We start from the raw sequence: 22,420 nt of genomic DNA, 5'->3' as shown, positions 1-22,420 counted from the left end.
CGACATTTTCATGAGCTTCTGAAAAAGTCGTTCTCATCAAACCATTGATTTGGCCTCATTTGGATTCATGAAGCCATCCTGAGGACACAGTAGAGCTACTCTGTTTGTTGCCATGTCTGCTTATTATAAGTGACTTTTGGCTCATTCTTCCAGTAAAGACGCTTGTAAATATTGGTAGTTGCTTATTTGTGCTGGTTTTCTAATGTCGTTTAAACCCAGTGGTTCTCAAACATTTCCATGTCAAGGGCCACCCAAATTATATTATTATGTATTTGTCCACCCATCTAACGATATTTTGTGCCAGGGACCCCCGTACAAGATTTGTGTTGTTAAAATGGTTCAAACATTTTTCAAAAGATTTTCTTTTGAAAATAGCAGATCTACAAACTCACAACGCGTCGCGTAGATCGGTTATTTTCAAATAACCGATCTGCATAGGTTTAAAGTGCTCATGTGGTCTAGTCGCTTCTTTTGGGCTTGTTTTTATAGACCTTGTTGCTTATTTCTCTTGCAAAATCTGGCAAGTGCATGGAGCTACTCTGAGCACTGATTAATTTCATGTCTCTGGTATTGACTGTTGTTGTGTTTTGATGTGATTCAAACATGGCATCTCATGGCAACATGAGACAAAACACATCCAGATGATAGCACTTAAAAAGCATGACTTAAAACACTTGTTTCCAAAATGGTCCTGGGTGTAAAACACACAAACGTTACAACACCCATGGAAATAAATAGCTTAACGTTTAACAAACATAATAAAACCCTTTAATATCACTTAGAATAAAACAAATCATTCTCCTAAAATGTAATTAAATGGAACTAAAACAATAAAACAAGCTCTAATTTAAAGGATAACTGGCAGATAACCTTCAGCTTAGTTTCTGTTTCTCTGCCTGCTTGTGTTTTCCCAGTTCTTTGTGTGCCGTTTTAATCTGATCTTTATCCCCACATGGCAACAACAAACACACAGCCTTTCTGTCTATTGATAGCTGCTTTCACTTGACTGGTCAGCTACGGCTTGTTGTTAGGCAAACATCTCACCGTTTTAGAATCGCATCACAGGTTTACAGGTGTAAAGAAGTGGTTGACATTATGTATTTTTTTGTTTTGTGCGCACATTCTGTGAGAAGAGAGAGTATCAGCAAGTACAGTGTTCTTAAGGTGCTGTGTTCTTAAGGTGCTGTGTTCTTAAGGTGCTGTGTTCTTAAGGTGTTAAGTTTGAGTTTCACTCGACTTTCACTTGGTGATTCTATCCTTGATTGTCTGCACCACTGGAGGACAAGCAGGACTTCTTGTTTTGTTTTGTTTCTATAGCTACCTGTTCCACTAAAGAGCACCTAAGCCACTGAACCCATACAGCGCTTCCCTCTTTTGTTACAAAAATGTCCATTATATCGGTGACGATCTTATCCGATATACTGTCCACATAACTGTCCTCTCCCTGAAAAGACAGTCTGAAATCTACCAGCTCTCAATGCGTCGCAGGTTATTATTTTAAGATTAGAGCATTTGAAGCGGTCAAACTAGCAATATTATGTTCAGAAACAGCTTCCATAACATCTTTATAGTCTCTCGGATATTTCATATAAAAGCAAAGGTTAAAGCCTCAATCTATGATTTCTTCACCTGGTTGTCAGTATGTAGAACGGCATGAACAATATCACCCAAAAAAAATCATAATTTTACATATGTTGTTAATTGTTTAGGAATCATTGCTAGTGTGTGCGGGGGAAATCGCACATTAGGACTTGGTCATGCAAACCTTTTCAGTCATGATGTTTTATTTTGCTTCCATCCATGCGTGCGTCATGGATCCACACACACACGTATTGATTTGGTTCAAAGCAGCAGTCAGTCAACACAATCACATTGTGGCCCCATCGAGGAGAGGCGGCAAGACTCTTAGACACAGTGAAACCAGTCAATAGTTCATTACACAACGTCCATTGTCGCTTAATGCATTATTATTTATTTTTTTTATCCCACGATTTTGTAACCCTTTTTCTTTCACCCAGTGCCAATTTTCTAAGTGATCCTGGGTGCTACACTCCCCCCAACGTAATGTATTCTGACCTTTTATTGTCTGGGAGGCAGTCCAGTCCAGTCTGCCTATCTGTCACATCCAAGCAGGAGCACATCCTGTCGGGCTATAGGTAATTAGTATGGGGGCGCGCTCCGCCCCGTGCACTCACTCCTACCACTCTGCAAACTATCATTAAAAACAGCCACAGAATGCACACAAGATATCCTGTTTAGTCCACAGCACACGGTTGCACAAGTTACAGTGCAACTCTGCAGAGAGAAGAAAAACAAGCCAACCAGAGTGCTTTAAAAAACACATGAAAACATAAAAACAAAAACAAGTCGATACAAATGGAGACAAACACACAGGTGACTAAAAGCCTCTACACTACACACTGTCAGGTAAACATGTGTGTAAATCGGTCCTGTTTTGTGCGGGGTGTGTATCACGGCATCCAGTGGTGGAAAGTAACTAAGTACATTTACTTAAGTACTGTACTTAAGTACAATTTGGAGGTATTTGTACTTTACTTGAGTATTTCCAATTTCCAATACTTTTACTTCTACTCCACTACATCTCGGAGGCAAATGTTGTACTTTTACTCCACTACAATTATTTGAAAACTTTAGTTACTTGTTACTTTTCAGATATACATTTTTATATTATAAAACATACATTAACCACTTTAGCCTTATTTTATACATAGGCTATTTGAAAATAGCCGATCTACGCGCTGTGAGCTTGTAGATCTGCTATTTTCAAATATTTTAGTACTTTTACTTTTGGCACTTTAAGTACATTTGATGCCAATACTTTTGCACTTTTACTCAAGTAAATTTTGAATTCCGGACTTTTACTTGTAACGGAGTACTTCTACATTGCAGTATTGGTACTTTTACCCAGACATTAGCGAGGCCTGATCACCCGATTCATTATGTTTAATCGAGAGAGAGCTCTAGTCTGTGCCATGTGTCTGGAGCCACTTTTGAACACGAGACGTCACCCGATCTGATCTGATCTCCCAGGTCAGTCAGGAGATGTCAGGACAAAGAGCCTCGGTCTGTAGTCACTGACAGAGACGGTGCCAGGTGTCCAGATGTTTGTACCATAGTCTGCGCCGAATCATGTGCATCCTCGTGGGGGCTTACTTCGAATCAAGCCCCCCCCGCCCCCGTCCCCCCAGCCCACATACGCGTGCACATTTTTTAATTAATTAATTAAACTACCATAAAACAACAGTAACAACACACTCTCCCAGCCTTTACTAGCACCATAATACTGTCTAGATGATCTGCTGGTTCCGTGTCAACTTGTGACTTTGTCACTTGTTACAAGTGCGCGCACACACACACACACACACACACACACACACACACACACACACACACACACACACCCACACACGCACACGCACACACGCACACACGCACACGCACACGCACACGCACACACACACGCACACACACACACTGACAGACTCAACAGCTAGTCACGTCTCCTCTCTAATTTAATTCATGAATCCAGGAACATTATCCATTCTCTTTTGGACTGCTTCAGGACATCTGACAGTAGCCTATCCCTCCTACAGACTACAGTACTTAACAGGTCACACATGGACCATTGATATGCACAAGTCAGCAGCTTTTGTAGCTTAAGGTAAAAGGTGCAAATGGGGCAGCCAATGAATGTTACATTGGCCTATGCGAGCTACTGTAATGGTACTGTAAATCTGGGCCCCCAAATCTGAAATTGTGGTGGGGGCTCGTCATTTCTCGCAGGGGCTTTAGCCCCGAGGTACCCACAGGATTGGCACCTATGTGTTGTACCATCTCTCTCTGACAATAGCCAGATGTTGTACCATCTCTCTCTAACTCCTGCCAAGCAGTAAGTTAAAAAACACAACACAATAGGCTTAAAACTAGACTAAAAGGGTACAGATACAAAAGAAAAAACATCACAAAACATAAAAAGCATAATAAAAAAAAATGTCACAGGGAATAATCCTTTGTTATGACACATAGATATATAACTAAAGACTAGTCCAGTTCATAAGTCTAGTGGCTGGTCGTGATGTAAAAAAATAAAACTATAGTTGCTTTGGGGACTGAGGTTTTCTTAAACCGTTCATTCTTTGCAGCACAAAGAGATGAACCGGTCTTGCCAGGATGTTGTGGAGAGGATGACCAACATTCTCCATTATGGCCTGCATCTTATATACCTTACACACTAAACATGTGTTTGTCATGTGCTGTGTTGGTCTCAAGTATGTCTGAATGCATGTTGTGTGCGATGTCTCTGTGCTCTCTCCTCAGGGTGCATTACGCGGGGCTGAACGTCACGCGGCCGGAGGGAGAGATGGGGAAGTACAAGTCGATTCCACACCACCACAGAGGAGAGGTGCAGTTCCTAGGACGGTACGTTTGACTTGTGCTGAAGACTTTTTCTCTCTCGTCAGTCCCCTGCTTCTGTATATCACCAAAAGTTGCCTCTGAAATAATGACGCAGTAGCATAGTTGACATATCTCACGTTGATAACGTGTGTCTACAGTACAGTGGAGAGCTCCTAAAAAGCTAGCTTATGGATAGTTTCGCGTTATCAGACGATCAGAGATCCCCCCTTAAGTGGAGACTTCTAAATGCAAGGTAAATGCTAGAACAGCGGGCGAGAGTGGCCGCTAACACCCCCCCCCCCCACACACACACACACACACACACACGAGAGGCTGCGCTAAAGACTTCCAGTTGGTTCTACAATGCAGTTCTTTTTTAAAACGATCTAATTATTTCCACCCAGTTTTAGCTCTACTGAGCAAAACGCATTTAGAGACGTGCCCTTTTTTTCCCATGAATTAAAGCAGCAGTACACATTGAGGCTGAAAAGTGTCTGAAGACAAATCATGGTAAAAGTTAAAAAAAGAAAAGAAAATCAGCACCGTCTAATATTAATCCATTAAATCCGGGAACGCGTCTGTGTCATTTTAGATTTTAGCTATAATCATTATTTTATACTTTGGCTATTCAAAAATAGTAGATCTACAAGCTCATAGTGCAGCACTGAGTGCAGCGCTATGAGCTTGTAGATCTACAATGTTTTTTAAAAAAAATGAAAATGTGTGCAAATCTTTGCATATATATATATATGGGGGGGTCCCTAAATAAATAAATCTGAGCACCACTGATATAGCAACATACGTTTTTTTCAGAAACCACTTAGGATTTACAAAACCTTCTCCACACCTGCTCCATATCCAGATTCACGCCATTATTTAGTCATTTCAAAATAAAGGTGCATATTATTGGTCCAGCGCTGACATTTCCCTGTGCCATTATTTAAACACTGGTATTTTGTAACTGGATATGACTGTTCCCGCTCTGCTGTAGTGCTCCTAGATGACATCAATAGAGAACATTAGATGTGACATCAGATCCTCAATGTGAAAAAACTGTCCACCTTATAGAGTAGAGGAGGGATTCGACCTTTACATAAAGGTCTATTCCTAACTACTAAAAACATGTAAACCAGGTCATATTACTACAGTATACAGACCCAGCTGAGGTTATCGCTGATTGCTCTCAACCGCATTGATCTGTTGCAGATCTACAAGCTCGTAGGAGCTTGTAGATCTGCTACCTTTGATGCTTTCGTGTGACGCTGTAGGATGATCAAGTAGGGCGTTAACGTACGAAAAAAAAACACCAAAAGTTTAAAATATGGAGATAAGAGGTTTCTGCCCGACAGCGACCGCATATACTGATATACGTTGTTACATACAGTATGTAACAACAACGTATATCAGTACGTATAACAGCTTGTAGATCTGCTATTTTTGAAAAAAGTTGGAACATTTGTGCAAATATTTGAATATAATATGTATATTTTTAAGGGAACATTTGTTACTCCGATCTTTGCTTCTGGGGGGTCCCTGGAACAAAATATTTTGCGATGGGGGTCCTTGACATGAAAACGTTGGAGCAAAACTCATATAGCAACATACCGTTAGGATTTAGATATTTTTTTTTAGATATGTATTTGGCTGCAGACCCCCATCTCAAAATATTTTGTCCCCCCCCCCCCCCCCCCCGCAAAAGGATTTGCACAAATGTTCACGATTGTTCTAAAATAGCAGATCTACAAGCTCATAGCACAGCACTCGGTGCCGCTCTATGAGCTCGTAGATCTGCTATTTTTGAATAGCCAAAGAAATCAAAAAGTTATTTCTTGTGAATTATTCTTTTTGAGCTTTCATTATACAAATAACACGTTTTTGTGTTCATTCTAGACAGGCACAGTTGTCCCACACTCATGAATGAATAAACTAATTACTAATCAATGGCAGTGTAATTCATCATATTGCTTGCTGGTATGAAATAACAACAGTGTAGTGGAGCGTGTTTGACTCTTGATTTCAGAAATTCCAAGCTGGAACACAAATCAGTTGATTGATCATAACATGCTCTGAACATATGCAAGCGACGCGACCCACCCGGCAGCCAAAGGCCACTTTGGTAGAGGTTTGGGTTGTGTAGTAACCTTGCCATGATGTAACTCCAAAGGTGGACAAGAAATAAAAAAATAATTGCTCCATTGATTAGAAATTGATCATTCTAAATATGCTCCTCATTGGCTTACATTGTACGCTGAAACTCAAAGTCGCTCTTTTAGCACGTAAACGAACACAAACAAAGCAGATTCAGACAATATAGAAAATCACCAAACCCACTACTGTTTTTTTTTTTAATAAAAATGTCAACTTCCTGTTGATTTTACTATTTGAAGATCCGTATCCGCGGATCCAGTCCGGGTTTTCTTCCTAATAGAAATAGTCAAATCAACAGGACGTTAACATTTATATTTAAAAAACAGACAGCGTTGATGTTCTATATTGTCTGAATCAGTATTGTTTATTTTGCACCTGTTCAAATGGGGGAAACTACACGTGCATAGCGTTAAGGAGAACTCCTATCGCTGTGGACAAGAGCTAGGTTCATGTCATTTACTCTGATTGAACTGACTGACTTGAACTTGTAAGTCCCTCCTCTAAATCCCTTTTGAATTGCAAATTGTAATTGGATCCCGTAACCACACAATGGACTTTGTTTATAATTGTTTCTAAAACAAATTGTACGTCTCAGGTAATGCCAGCTCCTTTGTGTTAGCGATGACGTGTGTGTGAGGCTTCACACGCATGTAGGTAGAAGATAACAACAAGGACAATGGACTTTTAGAACAATAAGGAACGCTGACAACAAGCTCCCATGGAGTCCAGCAGTAACACAGATATTAAAGGGATAGTTCACCCCTATTAAAGGGATAGTTCACCCCCCTCTATCGATTAGTCACCCCATGGAGACTTGAATTCATGGATATTTTTGGTTTTTTTGTCACATTCCTAAGACAATAATTTGATGACCCGGTTCCGGTAGGAGACGCAAAGAGTCTCCTTTGTGTCTCCTACCGGAACCGCTGCCTACCAGTCCGCTGGTCATCAAATTATTGGCTTAGGAATGTGACAAAACTAAAAAATCACCATGAATTCAAGTCTCCATGGGGTGATCAATCGATATAAAAAAGGTTTTTGGGTCAATTGTCCCTTTAAGGGCATTGCTGAAAAAGAGCATTCATGCTCGGCAACCTACCCTGGGTAAATAAAGGTAAAACAAGAAAATATATTCTGGAGAGTGGCAACTGTGGTGTAATTAGAGTATAATCAAAGATGGTGCATACATGGACAGATCGTACTGACAGACGTACTAATCTTAATTAATTCATTCATTCAATCATTTAAAATATGTCTAAGCAACTGGATTGTATAATTATGTGTATTACATTACAGTACAACCAGAGATGGTTGTACTGTAATGTAATACACATAATTATACAATGGCAGACAATAATGTGGCTGTGATATAATCTCACCTCTACACCATTGTCACTCTGTCATATGAATTGGTTCACTTGCTCATGATTAAAACACACTTACACACACGCAAGTGTGTGCATAAACACACACACACACACACACACACACACACACACACACACACACACACACACACACACACACACACACACACACACACACACACACACACACACACACACACCACGTTTTAATAAATTATCATTTAAAAAAAACATTAAAACATTGTGGAAAAGTGTCCTTGTCCTGTGCAATCTGGTCTGTTCTGTGCTCCCGGCTGCCATCTGCTGGTGAAACAAGGTATCATCAATGTGTTGTGTCTTTCCATCTTTGCACCATCCTTCGTTTCAGCCCCATCTGACACGCAATGGCAAGAAGAAATGATCAAAGTGCCTCTTTTTTTAACAAACTTTTGCAGATACAAGCTGTTGAGATATTCCAAAGAGAGGCAGCACCTGGACGGCCTCAACAACCTCCACTACGGCCCTGCCGAGGTGTCCCTCAGCAGCCTCTACAAGAACATCAGCGTGGACCTGCACCCCGAGCTGGCTCCCATCGCAGACTACTGAACTGATGTGGCGTCCTGACGTCACGTCACGTCCACGTCACGCGGCACCGGAGGAGCGTGTGCTGCTGGCGTGTGGAGTGGAGTGGAGGAGGAGGAGGCGCCACCACCACGAAAAAAAAAAAACCCACAACAAATACGAGGAAAAAATAGAGGCGATGGCAGTCTCTTAAAAGTGAACTCTTGATTGTGCGTGCGTGCGTGCGTGCGTGCGTGAGTGTGTGTGCGTGCGTGCGTGCGTGTGCGTTATATGCGCGCTTCTAGTCCGTGTCCGGTTTCCGTGTGAAGAGTGCATGACGACGTGTGCAATTTTAATGCGCCCGGCCGGGGGGTGGGGGCGGGCGAAGCAGGCGAACGAGCGGGGCGAAGCGTACTGTCGCTGCATGTCTAAACGTTGTCCCATGCTGGCTTTTTAACGCGGAAAACGGAATTCAACGCGTCAAACTTTGGGTTTTTAGGCGGAGGGCGGGGAGGGGAGGGGGGACGCAGCGATCTCGATGAACCCGATGTTTACTGCAAAGCCTTAACGTGGCTTAATGGACCACGCCCCCTCCCCCGACCCTCTGCGTATAGCTCCCAGCAGTGCTTTGCTTCCCACGTCGTCTCATCGTCAAAACTTAAGGCTGATTTATACGACGTAGTAGGAGGATATCGCTGGTGTTACGAACAGATTTTCAAGCTAGCGACACGCTTTGCTACGAAAAGCGTTGGTAGCTTGAAAATCCGGTTGTTATCGGAAGCGATACCGACGTCGTACTACAGAATATAAATGTGCCGTTAGAAAGCCAATGACGTTTCCGTCTCAATCGTCTTATCGTTTTGTACGCTTTTCATTTGATTTTTTTGATTTTTTTAAGAAACAAAAGTAGTCCCTTAAAAAGGAGAGTTGCGACTTAGGTACTCCCTTTTTTGATACGTTATATTTATTTTTTACGTTTTTTTTGTTTTTTAATCAATGTTTAAAAGAAGCACTCAACGAGAGCGCTTTGCCGTACGATTTTTTGTAAACCGCCGTCGCGTTGCCGCTACTGCTGCTGCTGAACCCGCATGCACAGGAACATGTATGTACATATTTGGCCTCTCGATCCGCTTGAGCACATGGAACAGATAATATGTAAATATTGGCCTTTTTAAAAAAAATGCTCGAGCATTATTGCAGCGATATTCCAGTGGGTTTGACTTTAGGTTATTTTTGTTTTAGTTTTTTTTGGCAGCTATATCTTTCTTTTTGAGGACTTTTAATCGAGAGCAAACAAATGGCTTCTTCCCCGACCAGGAAGGAAAGTCGTTCTGGCTTTAGACGGACAATTGTAGGCCTCAAGAAAAGAAAAAAAGAAATATCCAAATCTCAAGATTTGACGTTATCTTTTGCATGCCTTAATTTATTGTTTACCTGATGTTTTTATTTTCTCTCTTTTCTTTTTACATAATTTATTTTGTATGATTCCAAGATGTGTATATTTTTCTTTCTTTTTTTGTCTTGTGTATTGCTTTTCCCGCTTTTTTTTGCTGGAGGTGCACTGTGTGAATAATAGGGTTGTAAAGTAGAGTGTTGGGGCTCCTTATTAGGACAGGGAGAGGACTCTGGGGTTTTGGCTAAAGTGTGTAAAGAATTCAGTGCACTTAGGAGAGTTTAATGGTCTCAGATGTGTGTGTGTGTGTGTGTGTGTGTGTGTGAGTGTGTGTGATTTTGGCTTGCGCGTGTGTATGGTGTATGTGTATGTGTGTGTGTGTGTATGTGTGTGCGTCTCGATCTCAGATGGCATTTGTGTGTGTGTTTGTGTGTGTGTGAGTGTGTGTCAGTTGTGCGTTCGGTTCTGGACCATGTAAAGCAGTGTGTTGTACTCTACCATGCGCTGACGCACTGGTTCTCAACCTGTGGACCGGGCCCCACTGGTGGGCCGCGAGGGTATTGCAAGTGGGTCCCCAAATAATTGGCAAAAAATGTTTAATGATGATTTTAACATTAATATAAAAAAGTGTAAAGTATACTATATAGGTTCCCTTGAGGTGGAACACGATCGATTTGATTGAGCATTAAAACAAACATGCTCTGAAAATGCACGCGGCCCACCCAGCCTATGGACCGCCGTGTTGAGTGGTCAGATGGGTGGGCCGTGAATGCTTTTCAAAGATTTTCAAGTGGGCCCTGATCCAGAAACATGTTGAGAACCACCGCGCCTGATGCATGCCGATCGCAGTTTCGGGGGCCGGTTCGATGCCGGCGTGGCGGCCGGACTGCGGTGCGTCCTAACCTTTCATACGCTTTGTGAAGAAGACAGTTCAGACGGGCCAGAATGAGAGAACGTTAGCCTAAAACGCCACGGCGGCAACGCCTGCCGCGGCTACGGCTAACATCGTTCTTGAATGGCAAAAAAAAAGCCTTGAATCTTGGGCCATGAAAACTTTAATTTGTTAAAGTTTTGAGCACTACAAGGATTAGCGAGAAAACGTTGGCCGTTTTATTTATTCACCTTTATTTTTATACCTGTTGTTGCATTTCTCTTGTACATACGTTTCATGTATATTGCCTACGGTTGGGCAGTGAGTTTCTTTGATTGTACTTTTGCTGGTGATGTTCATTTTCTTTTCTTTTTTCCAAATGTGCGTCGGTACGGAAGCATATTGCTGCCATGTCAGGAGAGGAAAAAAAAAAGTTTTATAACGAGATACATATCTTTAAAAAAAAACGTTTTCGTTTTTTTTCCTGTCATTGGCAGAAATATGCTTCCGTGCTTATCAAACAGAACTACTCAATCAAAAATAGCCTGGCTCCTAACCTGTGGCACCTCAATGGCTTCTGGGAGATGGAGGCGCAGCAAGCCTTAAGCCCCAGGGTGCTTTAACTCCCCCAGGGGCGTCATTTATCGGGGGTCCCAGGGGTGACCCCTACCGTTCACATTAAACCTCAAACTCAGTTATTTTATGCATATATGCTCTCTGTCGGGTGGAAACCTCATATCCCCAGAACTGTTACTTTTCAGGATTCAAATTCAAAAGCATCAAAGGTAGCAGATCTACAAGTTGGAAACGCGTCGCTTCGTGCCGCGTTTCCAGCTTGTAGATCTGCTGTGTAACGCTGTAACATCATCAAGTAGGGGCGTTCATTTACGGAAAAACACAAAAAGTTAAGATATAAGAGGTAAGAGCTTTCTGCCCGACAGCAACGATATTTTTTCGCAGATGTTTTCAAAAAGAGCGGAAATAGACGATCTTACTCGTCTATTTCAGCTGTTTTAAAAAATAGGGCTTACAGTAAGTGTTTATTTTTTTTGCCACCCATCTTTTTTTTTTAACGTTTATTTAAATGACGCCTCTGCTTCCCCCCTCCAGACCCCCCTCCCCCCCTCCCTCCCTCCCTCTCCCTCCCTCTCCCATCATGCCATGCAGCGGTGCAGAGCGTAGGACCAACCAGGCTTGTAGATCTATGTTTACAGAGTCATTTCCTCTAAAGCAGAAGTTGCTTCTCAACTGGCTTATGGTGGTTGTTGTTTTTTTTGCTCGGCGGATCCAAATTCTTCAGCTCTTACAGTATGTGTGCGAGGCTGTGAGCCAACATACTACGCCAGTGATTCAAGGATTCACAGTCTATGGGGCCCAATCGACAAAATCCTCAAGTGTTAATTAATGTTAATTCAACTAACAAGGACTTCTGGGGGTCCCCGGACCCCACTTTGAGAACCACTGATCTGGGATATATATCACTTTGGCCAGTGTCAGTTACACCTTTATTTAGTCATTTCTCTTTTTGCTTAGTGCCACATTTTGCATAAGATAATAAAATACCAGGGCCTGCTGTGTCCCTCTATATCAGGGGTGTCAAACTGGTGGACAGACCGGGCACGAGGGAAGATTTCGGAAAGAAAAAGGAATTATTCACGACTTATTTACTACGTTTATGAACGTCAGCCGCTCTCTCACGCTGCTCTGCTGCCGCTCTCTCTCCCTCCATAGATGGGTTTCCGCGCGACGTCATCACAGAGCAGAGAGCGCAATCTGCGCATGCCTGGGGTAGAACGAACCGGAAGCGCCCTTCACTCTGTTATTGTGTTCAGGATTTAGATAGGCATAATGCTGCTATTATAGGCATAATAGGCACAATGCTGCTATTATATACAAACAGATCCAACTTCCGACAAATCATTTTTATTGAGTAAAGAAGATATTACAAACTGCATAATTTAATCTACTTTCATTAAACCCGGTGAAGACCATTTATTTTATGAATGTACATTTGACTAGAGCTGCTGCGGGTAATAGCGCCCTCTACAGGCTCACCCCTCCACTGCGCGCGCATCATCCTCTCATGTTTACAAACAGGAAATCCATCTATACACACAGAAAAATAAATGTGCCAACTGGAACCAAAACTGGCTCTTCAGAGTGATGCCATGGACAAACCATTTTTGGTTCCAGAGATGTGTTTTTCAAAAATAGCAGATCTACAAGCTCACAACGCGTGGCAGTGTGACGCATTGTGAGCTTGTAGATGTGCTATTTTCGATGAATGTCTGCCCATTAAGACATGATTTAAGAGTTCAAAGGTTCCTCAAAGAACTTTGACAAAAAAAAAAAGGTTCTCTAGAACTAGATGAGGAACATGAAGAACCATTCACTATAGATCAAATGGTTCGTTTAGTAGTTGCTGGTTCTTTGTGGAACCATAGCCTTTTAACGAACCATTTAAGAACCATTATTATTCTGTGTGTACCGCTGTCTGTAGCATGCTCAGCCAAGACAGGAGTTAAACACGCACTGTGGTGACGCCAGTCAACCCCCAGTCTGTCCGCAACAAACTTGTTATGGAACACTACGGCAAACATTCGTGCCTTTTAAATGAAATTAGGCCTGTGGGGGTGATGTAACAACTCCCCTCATTTCCCCCTCTTTGCAGTCTGCATGGGCAAAATATGACAGCTGAACAGTGAGTTTCAGAGGCATTTCCAAGTCTTTACTGAGGGAAAAACAAACATGTTTCAGCTATAATCTATCATGAGCGTGATGCTGATGGAGCCATGCGTGCTGGTCGGGAGCTTTGCACGCTTCTACTCGTTATATTAATATAATTAGGTGCAATTGTGTAGAATATAAACTTACCAGCTGTTTCATTAGGTCTACATTCGTGTCATGTTCTATTTCAATATGGTTTATTAATGGAAAGAGTGGGTTACCAAACCACCTAGCTTTCTTGTAGCCTAAGACTGTAAGACACCAGTCATAAAAGTAAACGCTGGCTAGATAATCTTCTTCATGTGAAACTAAATTGGTAAATTGAAACATTTTTGTAGTTATAGGCTAGCAGAATCGCTTGAGATCTGGTTTTAAAAAAGAAATGAAGGCAATGTGTGCGTGCACTACTGCTCCGGCCCGCATTAATTAGTATTTTGCCCTGTCCGGCACACAACCTAAAATTAGTTTGACACCCCTGTCTGTATTATGATGCCGTGAGCTCACTCAAGCCTGACTTGTACTCTGTTGTATGATGATGCTGTGCACCGTAAATAGCAGATCTAGAAGCTCACAATGAGTCATGGTGATGAGCTTGTAAATGTGCTATTCTCTGTGCATGAAACCGCCGTACGACGAAGCATACATTAGCAATTATTGTAGAAGTGAGACCTAAAGGATAATTCCGTCCACTTTCAACTCGGGCTCTATTCAATTCATGTTGTCCAAGGTGATGAGCAGTTCCGACGAGAACTTTGATCACGTCCTTTGTCAACTCGGTCTGACTGTCGCGCACACTGTAATCAAACCGGGGCATACATGGCACACAAAGCACGCCATCCCACGTATTATTTCCCCCTCAAATTGAAAATCCATTCAGTTTGATTGCACAGTAGCACACGGAAACGTGAAAAGTGACCTGTAAGAAATGGATGAAGCTCTGACCGCTATCAATCTTTTGCCCGAGGGACACATACAGGTATTAATTATATCTATATAAAACGCTATCCCACCCAGGCCCTGAGGTACACCTTTTCTCCAATACATACTGAACTATCAAAAGAAAGGAAGAAAAAAAAATGCCTTAATGAACTTCAGTTGTTCATATGGAGACGACATCCGTATTAATGAGTACCCAGTATTTAGTAGTGAGTACCCAACCTGCACACACACTTGTTTCTCTGTTGTTGCCACCTGGGGAACCTTGTTTGTTGAAACTCTGCCTCGTACCCCCTCCTGTCCTTTGGCTTGAGGAGTTTGGCTTTCTCTGTCTATAGCATCTGCACTGCATTAAGGGAACAGTGTCTGGTATTTAACACAAGAGCAGTGTTTATCATACAGTAGCTTGGGACCCAGAACGGGGCTTGTTAGCGCCTCCTGTAGGGTTAAGAATCAAAGTGCACCGTAAGCCAGATTTATACTTGTCGTGTGAGGAAATTGGCCAAAGTTTGCTAACAACGCGCCACAACGTGCTGCGTCACACAGCTTTTCTTTGCTAGGTTTCTTAGCTAGTGGCTATTTTGAGCACACACCACCATCATAGGACAGCGTATAAATGAAGCATTAGTTAGCGCAGTGTTATATTATCTTCATGTATTGGGTGGTGGTGACTGTTGAAACTTTGAGTCCCGATGCCAAAACAGTTGAGAACTTTTAGCTGAATTTAGAGGAAGCACCCATCACTGGAGCTGGTCTTAGATCAGTATTCATAAAAGCCTAGTCCGTACTAAAAAACGCGCACAGCCGCATCGCTCGACGGGATCAACCGATGTTTGTGCGTCGCGGCGGGTTTTTTCTTTTTCTTTGCGGTTTAAAATCTGTGATTTGCCGCCGGACGACGCGGCCGCGCGCCAAAGTACGATTTTAAAAACGTTGTACATATTGTAGTTGCCTCTGAGGAAGTGTGTATTGGGTGGGAGTGTGGCGGGGGGGCGAGGTGGGTGGGATAAGCCTAGTTTATGCTCAGTCGCGCGACGGTGTTACGCACACAAGATAGTAGCCCTAGCAAGCTCACAACACGCTGCAGACGTGTTGTGAGCTTGCTAGGGCTGCTATCTTTTGCGCGTGCAATGTTCGACAAAGTATAAATCGGGCTTTGGGAGTGCTGCTGGCAGGTTTTTTGCTGGCTCCACTCGTTCACTCACGGTTTACACCCACCCACCTAACGACCGACCACGACCGTTGTTCAGATATCCCCCAAAAAATAAAGAATAGACATTTCAGATGCTTATATTCACCATTACGCAATTGTAATGTAGAGTATTACATTTTTGCAGTATTCATATTTGTGCCTTGAGTTTTATTTTTATTTTTTATTTTTTTATCACTTTGCGTTCTTGAGTGAAAGATAAGATTTGAATTTATTGTATTTGTTTTGTACTGAAGTGCACATTTTCTTTTGTGTCCATGGTTACTTATCTTCAGTCAGGTGTTTCTGATTGAGATAGATGAAATATGAAATATTTCCATGGCAGCTGGCATGGCAACAGGTGATCTGATGAACAATTGTGCTGATTGTCCGAGCCCAGTGTCACCATTGTCCAATCAAAGCTCTGTGCATAGGGTACTTTTTTTGTTGCCTTAAACAGGGTCTAAAATAGATTGAACTTAATTTAGCATTATCTTAATGTGGTTTAACATAAGTGTATACCTTAAGAGTGTGTTTGAAATTAGTTTATCATAGTTCAAACATCAAAGTACGTATGTTTTTGTTAAATTTCAATATCAGCCAAGAGCAGCCCTGTTAAAAGGTTTAAAAGGTACCCTAAGCATGATCTCTATACAATCCACTTGGACTCAAGTCTTTGGGCCATGTTCAGCAAGACTCAAGTGTTATTTTCTTTATTGGCAAGGTTAGTGTTACACAGAATAGTCTGCAGTGAAGGTAGTATTTTAGTTTACGTCTTAAAGGGCCTATTTTATATAATGATCCATGATGATTTTTTTCTTTGCTTCAATTTAAGTTTTAATGATCTTCATTTGTCTCGCTTTAGTCTTATTTTTCTTCATGTGAGATATCGTGCAAAAAAAAGCTTTCCTCATGATCTAAATGGCCATGTTAGCATTGTTAGCATCCCTCATTCAAACCTCATGAGATTGCAGCTAGCTGCTATAGCTGTAGCTTTAAGTGTTTTGGGGTATAGCTTACGGTCAAAAATGTTGCTTTTTTTTTGTAAATGTAGTGTCTTTTTTATCATTTGGCTTTAAACCTCAAATCCGTCACGCTTATATGAAGAAAAAATGGACTAGAATTGAATCAAGTGTCAAGATATCGCCTTTTCTTCGGTTTTCTGCCAGCGTTAGGTTCACCCTGTGGCTTGCTGAACATGTCCGACATTGTGTTGCTGGTCTGCTGTTGGATTCAGCACGGTGTTGTACTGTACGGGGAGTCCGAGGAGGGACTTTCACGTTATTTACCTTCCCTCACAAACCAGACTTCCACATCAGAGCCATTTGAGGGGGTCGGTAATGGCTTAATTTTTGCTCCGTCGCACAACAGTGTCAGAATATGGTCCTACAAAGCTCTGTTTTGTCTGACGCGTGACACTGTGCGACGCAATCATGTGACGAAGCATGAATCGGCAGATTTGCGTAAAATTTTCTCCTTGCGGCTCCCCATTTCTCTCTCACTCAGTACTGTATGTCATATATTCATCCGACTGGCGGGATTATCGTCTCAAAATGCTTTAAAAAATAATCAATTTTATGAAGAAAAGAAAAAAACAGCACTCACCATGCCAATCGGGTGAAAAAAACAATGTGGATGTAGCACCTACTCTTGCACATGGTCCTTTGTGCAGCTCTTGTCTTGTTTGGCGAGTTCATTGGCTATCAGCATGTGCTAGAGATCCCCCTCCAAACTACACCTGATGTTTTTACATGACGGTGACCTTTAGCTATATCATCATCAACCTACAGCTCTTTGGTATAAATACCAGTACAAAAAACTGAGTCTGGAATTGAACTGTTGGACTTTGTAAAGTTTATTTTTTATTTTTATTTTGTTTTTTGTCAACCGAAGACAAATAAAACACTTCATTGCCATATTCTGGAAAACAAACTGTGTTGTGTGCGTTGACTGTCATTTGACGAATGTTTTCATGACCCTTCCTGGAGAGCAGCGGTGAAAAAAGTGCTAAAATGTTTTACTTAAGTTAAAGTATCAATACTGCTATATAGAAATACTCTGTTACAAGTAAAAGTCCAGAATTCAAAATGTACTTGAGTAAAAGTACAAAAGTATTGGTATCAAAATGTACTTAAAGTACCAAAAGTAGAATGTGCTCATTATGCAGGTTTTATCACAAGTTTTCAAATGATCTACAAGCTGACAATGCGTCGCAATGCGACGCATTGTCAGATTGTAGATCGGCTATTTTCAAATGGCCGAAATGTAGGCTTAAGTGGGTAATGTATGTTTTGTAATACTAATAATAATCAAAATCTGCAAAATAACTAGTAACTAGTTTTCAAATAATTGTAGTGAAGTTAAAGTATAATATTTGCCTCTGAGATGTAGTTGAGTAGAAGTAAAAGTACTGAAAATTGGAAATGCTCCAATAAAAGTACCTCAAAATTGTACTTAAGTACAGTACTTGAGTAAATGTACTTTACAGCCCTGTTCAGGACCCTCCTGGAGAGTCCTGGGGCGTTCAGGCCAAGTGAGAACTGAGTATAGGTTCCGACTGAAACATTTTTTCTTTCTCAGTGTTGAAGTGGTTGAGGTCGTACAAAATCGATGCTTGCAAGAAACGTGCATTTGTTTGGCTGTTTTCACAACAGCAAAAGCTGTGGCATAGTCACAGTACTTCCTCTTTAGCGTGAACAAAAACGTGAAATTCTGCTTAAATGTGTAAAACATGTTATTAATATTGCAAATCCTGACTAGAAACGTCTCTCACACACACACACACACACACACACACACACACACACACACACACACACACACACACACACACACACACACACACACACACACACAAATAATGTGCAGTGAACACGGATAATGGATGTTGACTTCCTCCATTTGATTACCTTCAGCTACAGCTAATACTGTCGATATAGCCTAACAGATCAGCAATTTACCTACTTTAATGTAATTGGTTACTGTACTCTTCCACATTCATTGTTGACCATTCAGTCCAGCATGAGCAGAATGACCTGCAGTCTTACTGAGCTTTCCTTGTCCTTAGAATGACTTGCAGACACGTTACAGTAGTAACAGTAGTCATTTTGGCTTTAAAGGCATAGTAGGTAACTTTGCCCTGTGTTGCATAACAAAACAATACATATATATATATTACCCATCATTTCCCTAACTAAAACTTTTAGCATTTAAAAAAAAACTAATACAAACTAATAACCTCGTTTAGAAGACATTTGTATTTATTTATACCTTTATTTGGATTAATGAACACCACACATAAAATGCAAGACTGCCAATTTCCATCAATCGGCCTCAGGTCTCAATAGGTTAAAAGAATAGGAATTTTCGGTTTCATGAAATGGGCTGTCACTGCATGGAGGGTGTTGCAACTAAGCACACTCAGCACACTAAAGGCAGCGGAAATCAGTCATGTCAATTAATCACAACTGTGCCAATCATTACTTTTTGACTTTGACATCTTTATTGACAACATATGTACAATACATATGCTCCACCATCATCAAAAGGATAAAAACGCTATAAAGGCACGGTCACCCCGCACTTTTATTTTACCTCTGGGCGGAATCTGCCAATGCTTTGTTAATGCAATTGCGTGGATTCATGATCTTGCGACGTTTTGACCATGAATCCACCCATTTGCATTGACAAAGCATTGGCAGATTCGGCCCCAGAGGTCAAATAAAAGTGCGGTGTGACCGTGCCCTAAAGCAACTTATTTCCATTAGCCGGGTAAACCATCATGGTCACGTGAATTCACATTATCATGTGGTTTCTGCAGACCGGTCTGGGGCCCCAAGCGCTGGGTGGGCGTTTAGCAGAAACCAAAAAGTGGAGGAGCCAATCGGCGTCTGCGTTCAGGGCCCTGTGATTGACAGACGCTGATTGGCCCTTCCACATTTTGGTTTCTGCAAAATGCCCACCCAGCGCTTGAGGCCGGACTGGTCTGCAGATGACACATGATAATGTGACTCTTGTCCTTCAGTGTCACCAATCTTTTGGAGGACGCCACGTTCGTCAAAAAAAAAACATTTTTGATGCATGGTCTTGCTACTCTGGATACTCTTCGCGTCCTGGACGTGAAGAGTATCCAGAGTAGCAAGACCATTAAAAAAAATACAATGATTCTGAGGCCACAGAAACTTTAATGTTTGATTGATTGGTTGAATATTTTAGTTTTAGTTTAAAAGCACAGCAGTACATAAAAAATACATTAAAACAAAGCCACATGGATAAACACAAAAACACAGTTATGGTCCATAAACATTCAAACATCTAGATTAACAACAGTTCAACAAACAACGATCACAACACATCAAATTGTGTAGTTTTAAACAATAGGCAACAGCCCTATTGCAAATAAATTGGGCCTCTTCCTTACTTCCTTCACAGGCGTTACCAATGATATAAATGCAGGCTCTGTTCCATTTAGTGTAGCACAGTGGTTCTCACACTTTTAAATTTCAAGGACCCCCAGAACTCTGAGAGTGTACAAATGGAACCAAATGGACCCGTAAGGGTACATTTGGTTCCATTTGTACACTCTCAGAATTAAACACCCATAAGGGTCCATTTGGAACCTCCTCAAGGAAGCATGAGGGTCCCTGGACAACACTTTGAGACCCACTGGTGAAGCAGAGTGTTTCCAGTAGCCAACATGCACAATATCAGCACCCTGACTCTGTTTGACCAGAATGGAACAGAGCCTTCATTAGTATCATTGGTAAGACCTGTGAAGTAAGTATTCCTTTCTGATATGGCTGCTGTGCATAGAGCCTGTTCATGATAACTTAAAAAGGAGGCAGGGGATCAGGAATGATAACACATGGAGGATGCTACTCACTCACAAGAGACGTTGTGTTCTTTTTTATTTTATTTTTATTGTTGGGGTCTTATTCTGCCTTAATTGATAGGAAAGTAGACTGACAGGAAACGTGGAGAGAGATGCTAAACATGCTCTGAAAATTTCGGCTGCCGTGTTAAGTTGTCAGATTGGTGGGCCGCGAATCATTTTGAGATTGTTTACAAACTGGGGGTCGGCCCCCAAATTATTTTGGGTGGTCCCCAGATGATCAGCTTAATGTCCAACATTTTTTTCTCATTCAACAGTAAAAAACAACAACAACAACAAACAAAAGACATACAGTAGTTTCTGGGCACTCTACAATTGAATGACTTTTAAGACCTTTTTTAATGTCAAATTGACTGTGGAACCTAGTCAAACTAAATGTAACGCCTACAATTCCAAGTGCTTGTCAGTGTGGGGGGTTCCCAGTTCAAATAGGATTCTTTTGGGGGGTCGCGGCCTGAAAAGTTTGGGAACCACTGCTCTAGTGGGCCCTGATCCAGAATAAGTTCAGAACCACTGAGCTAGTTGCTCAGCTAGACAATGTCCTGTGGAATTATCATGAACATTCAGCTCCTGGAGCTGAATGCTCCTGGTGTTATGATGACTAGAATGAAAAATGCGATGAATGAAAAACGTTTGTTGTTAAATGGTTAAAGCTCTATATTCTGATAGTAATCATTGCTATAGACCGCCGAAGTCTGACGTCATTTACACATCCTTTGTTTGTCTACCTGGTTCGCAGTTTTCCACCCCCGTTCTGAATCCCATAGACGTATTTAATATCGCGTCAAATAAGAACTGTGTTCCAAAAATAAACAAATGACCACGGCGGGTTGACTCTTATGGATATGAAGCATCAACTGACGGTGAGAAAACGCTAATGTTACTTCCGCCAAATTAGTTACATTTTCGCCAGAAACAGACTGTATCAAATATAAGTGACTGACTATCATAAACTATACAGAACCTCCTCCCTGACAATAACGCCGACACGCGGTGTTTATTTTTGGACCACAATTCTTATATGAGACGATTCTAAGATGACCCAATGTTATTCTCCATAGAGAAATTACTTCCGCAAACCTGGGGATGAACGAGTGACGTCAGGACTTCGGTGCTCTATAGAGTGTTTGTTCAGTAACAGGAGTCTGCACGTCTCTCCAGCTTATTAGTTAATAAACAGACAATACGTTTTCAGGTAGGTGACAAACTTTCAGCCAATCAGGAGAGAGTACCCATTTATCAGCTTCATTTGTATAGTGTTCCAGTTCCAATTTGTTCTGCTCATTTATTTGTGTCATCACTTCCAAATTCACTTGTTTAATCTGTATCCTGAATGAGTTCTCTATCCTGATTGGATAAAATTGGTATCCCGACCTGAAAATGAATTATCTGTTTATTAAAGAGCTGGAGAGACATGGAGACTCCTGTTAACTGAACAAACACTCTATAGCAATGATTACTATCAGAATATAGAGCTATTTAACACTTATTTTGACCAAAGAAAATCACTTACCCTACCTTTAAGCTTAGAATACTTTTGTAGGACCAGTTGCAAATTGCAGACAGGTGCTCTTTTATTATTGTCAAGACAAGAGGAAGATGAGAGATACCAGACTCAACCATACAGATGAGCTTAACCCATTCAATCCTGGAACGAATCTGCGTCATTTTACATTTCTTTGGCTATTAAAAAATAGCAGATATACAAGCTCATAGTAGATTGTAGATCTGCTATTTTTGAAAAATGTGACATTTTGTGCAAGTCTTTGAATATAAATTCTACAAATGTCTTCTAAATCCTAACAGTTTTACAAAAAAAATCATGTTGCTATAATATCAGTGGTTCTCAAACTGTTTCATGTCAAGGACCCCCAAGGGACCCCACCAGGGACCCCACCAGAAGCAAAGAATTCTGTCAAAATTTCCCTTTAAAAATATATAT

At 41.3% G+C, this 22,420-nt stretch overlaps 1 protein-coding gene across 1 annotated transcript in view; it reads left to right on the top strand.

Moving 5' to 3' along the window:
- Positions 1–11,513, top strand: part of b4galt6 (UDP-Gal:betaGlcNAc beta 1,4- galactosyltransferase, polypeptide 6) — a 42,197-nt gene extending 30,684 nt beyond the window's left edge. Inside the window, exons 9-10 of the mRNA XM_080430379.1 lie at positions 4,339–4,440; positions 8,366–11,513. Coding sequence (XP_080286505.1) covers positions 4,339–4,440; positions 8,366–8,516 — 253 coding nt within the window. The 3' untranslated portion in view covers positions 8,517–11,513. The remainder of the gene's footprint in view (positions 1–4,338; positions 4,441–8,365) is intronic.
- The last annotated feature ends 10,907 nt before the right edge of the window (positions 11,514–22,420 follow it).

The sequence above is a fragment of the Gymnoscopelus braueri genome (assembly GCF_963280865.1).
Source record: "Gymnoscopelus braueri genome assembly, chromosome: 6".
NCBI classification, from domain to species: domain Eukaryota; kingdom Metazoa; phylum Chordata; class Actinopteri; order Myctophiformes; family Myctophidae; genus Gymnoscopelus; species Gymnoscopelus braueri.
This window is presented reverse-complemented; position numbering and strand designations above follow the sequence as displayed.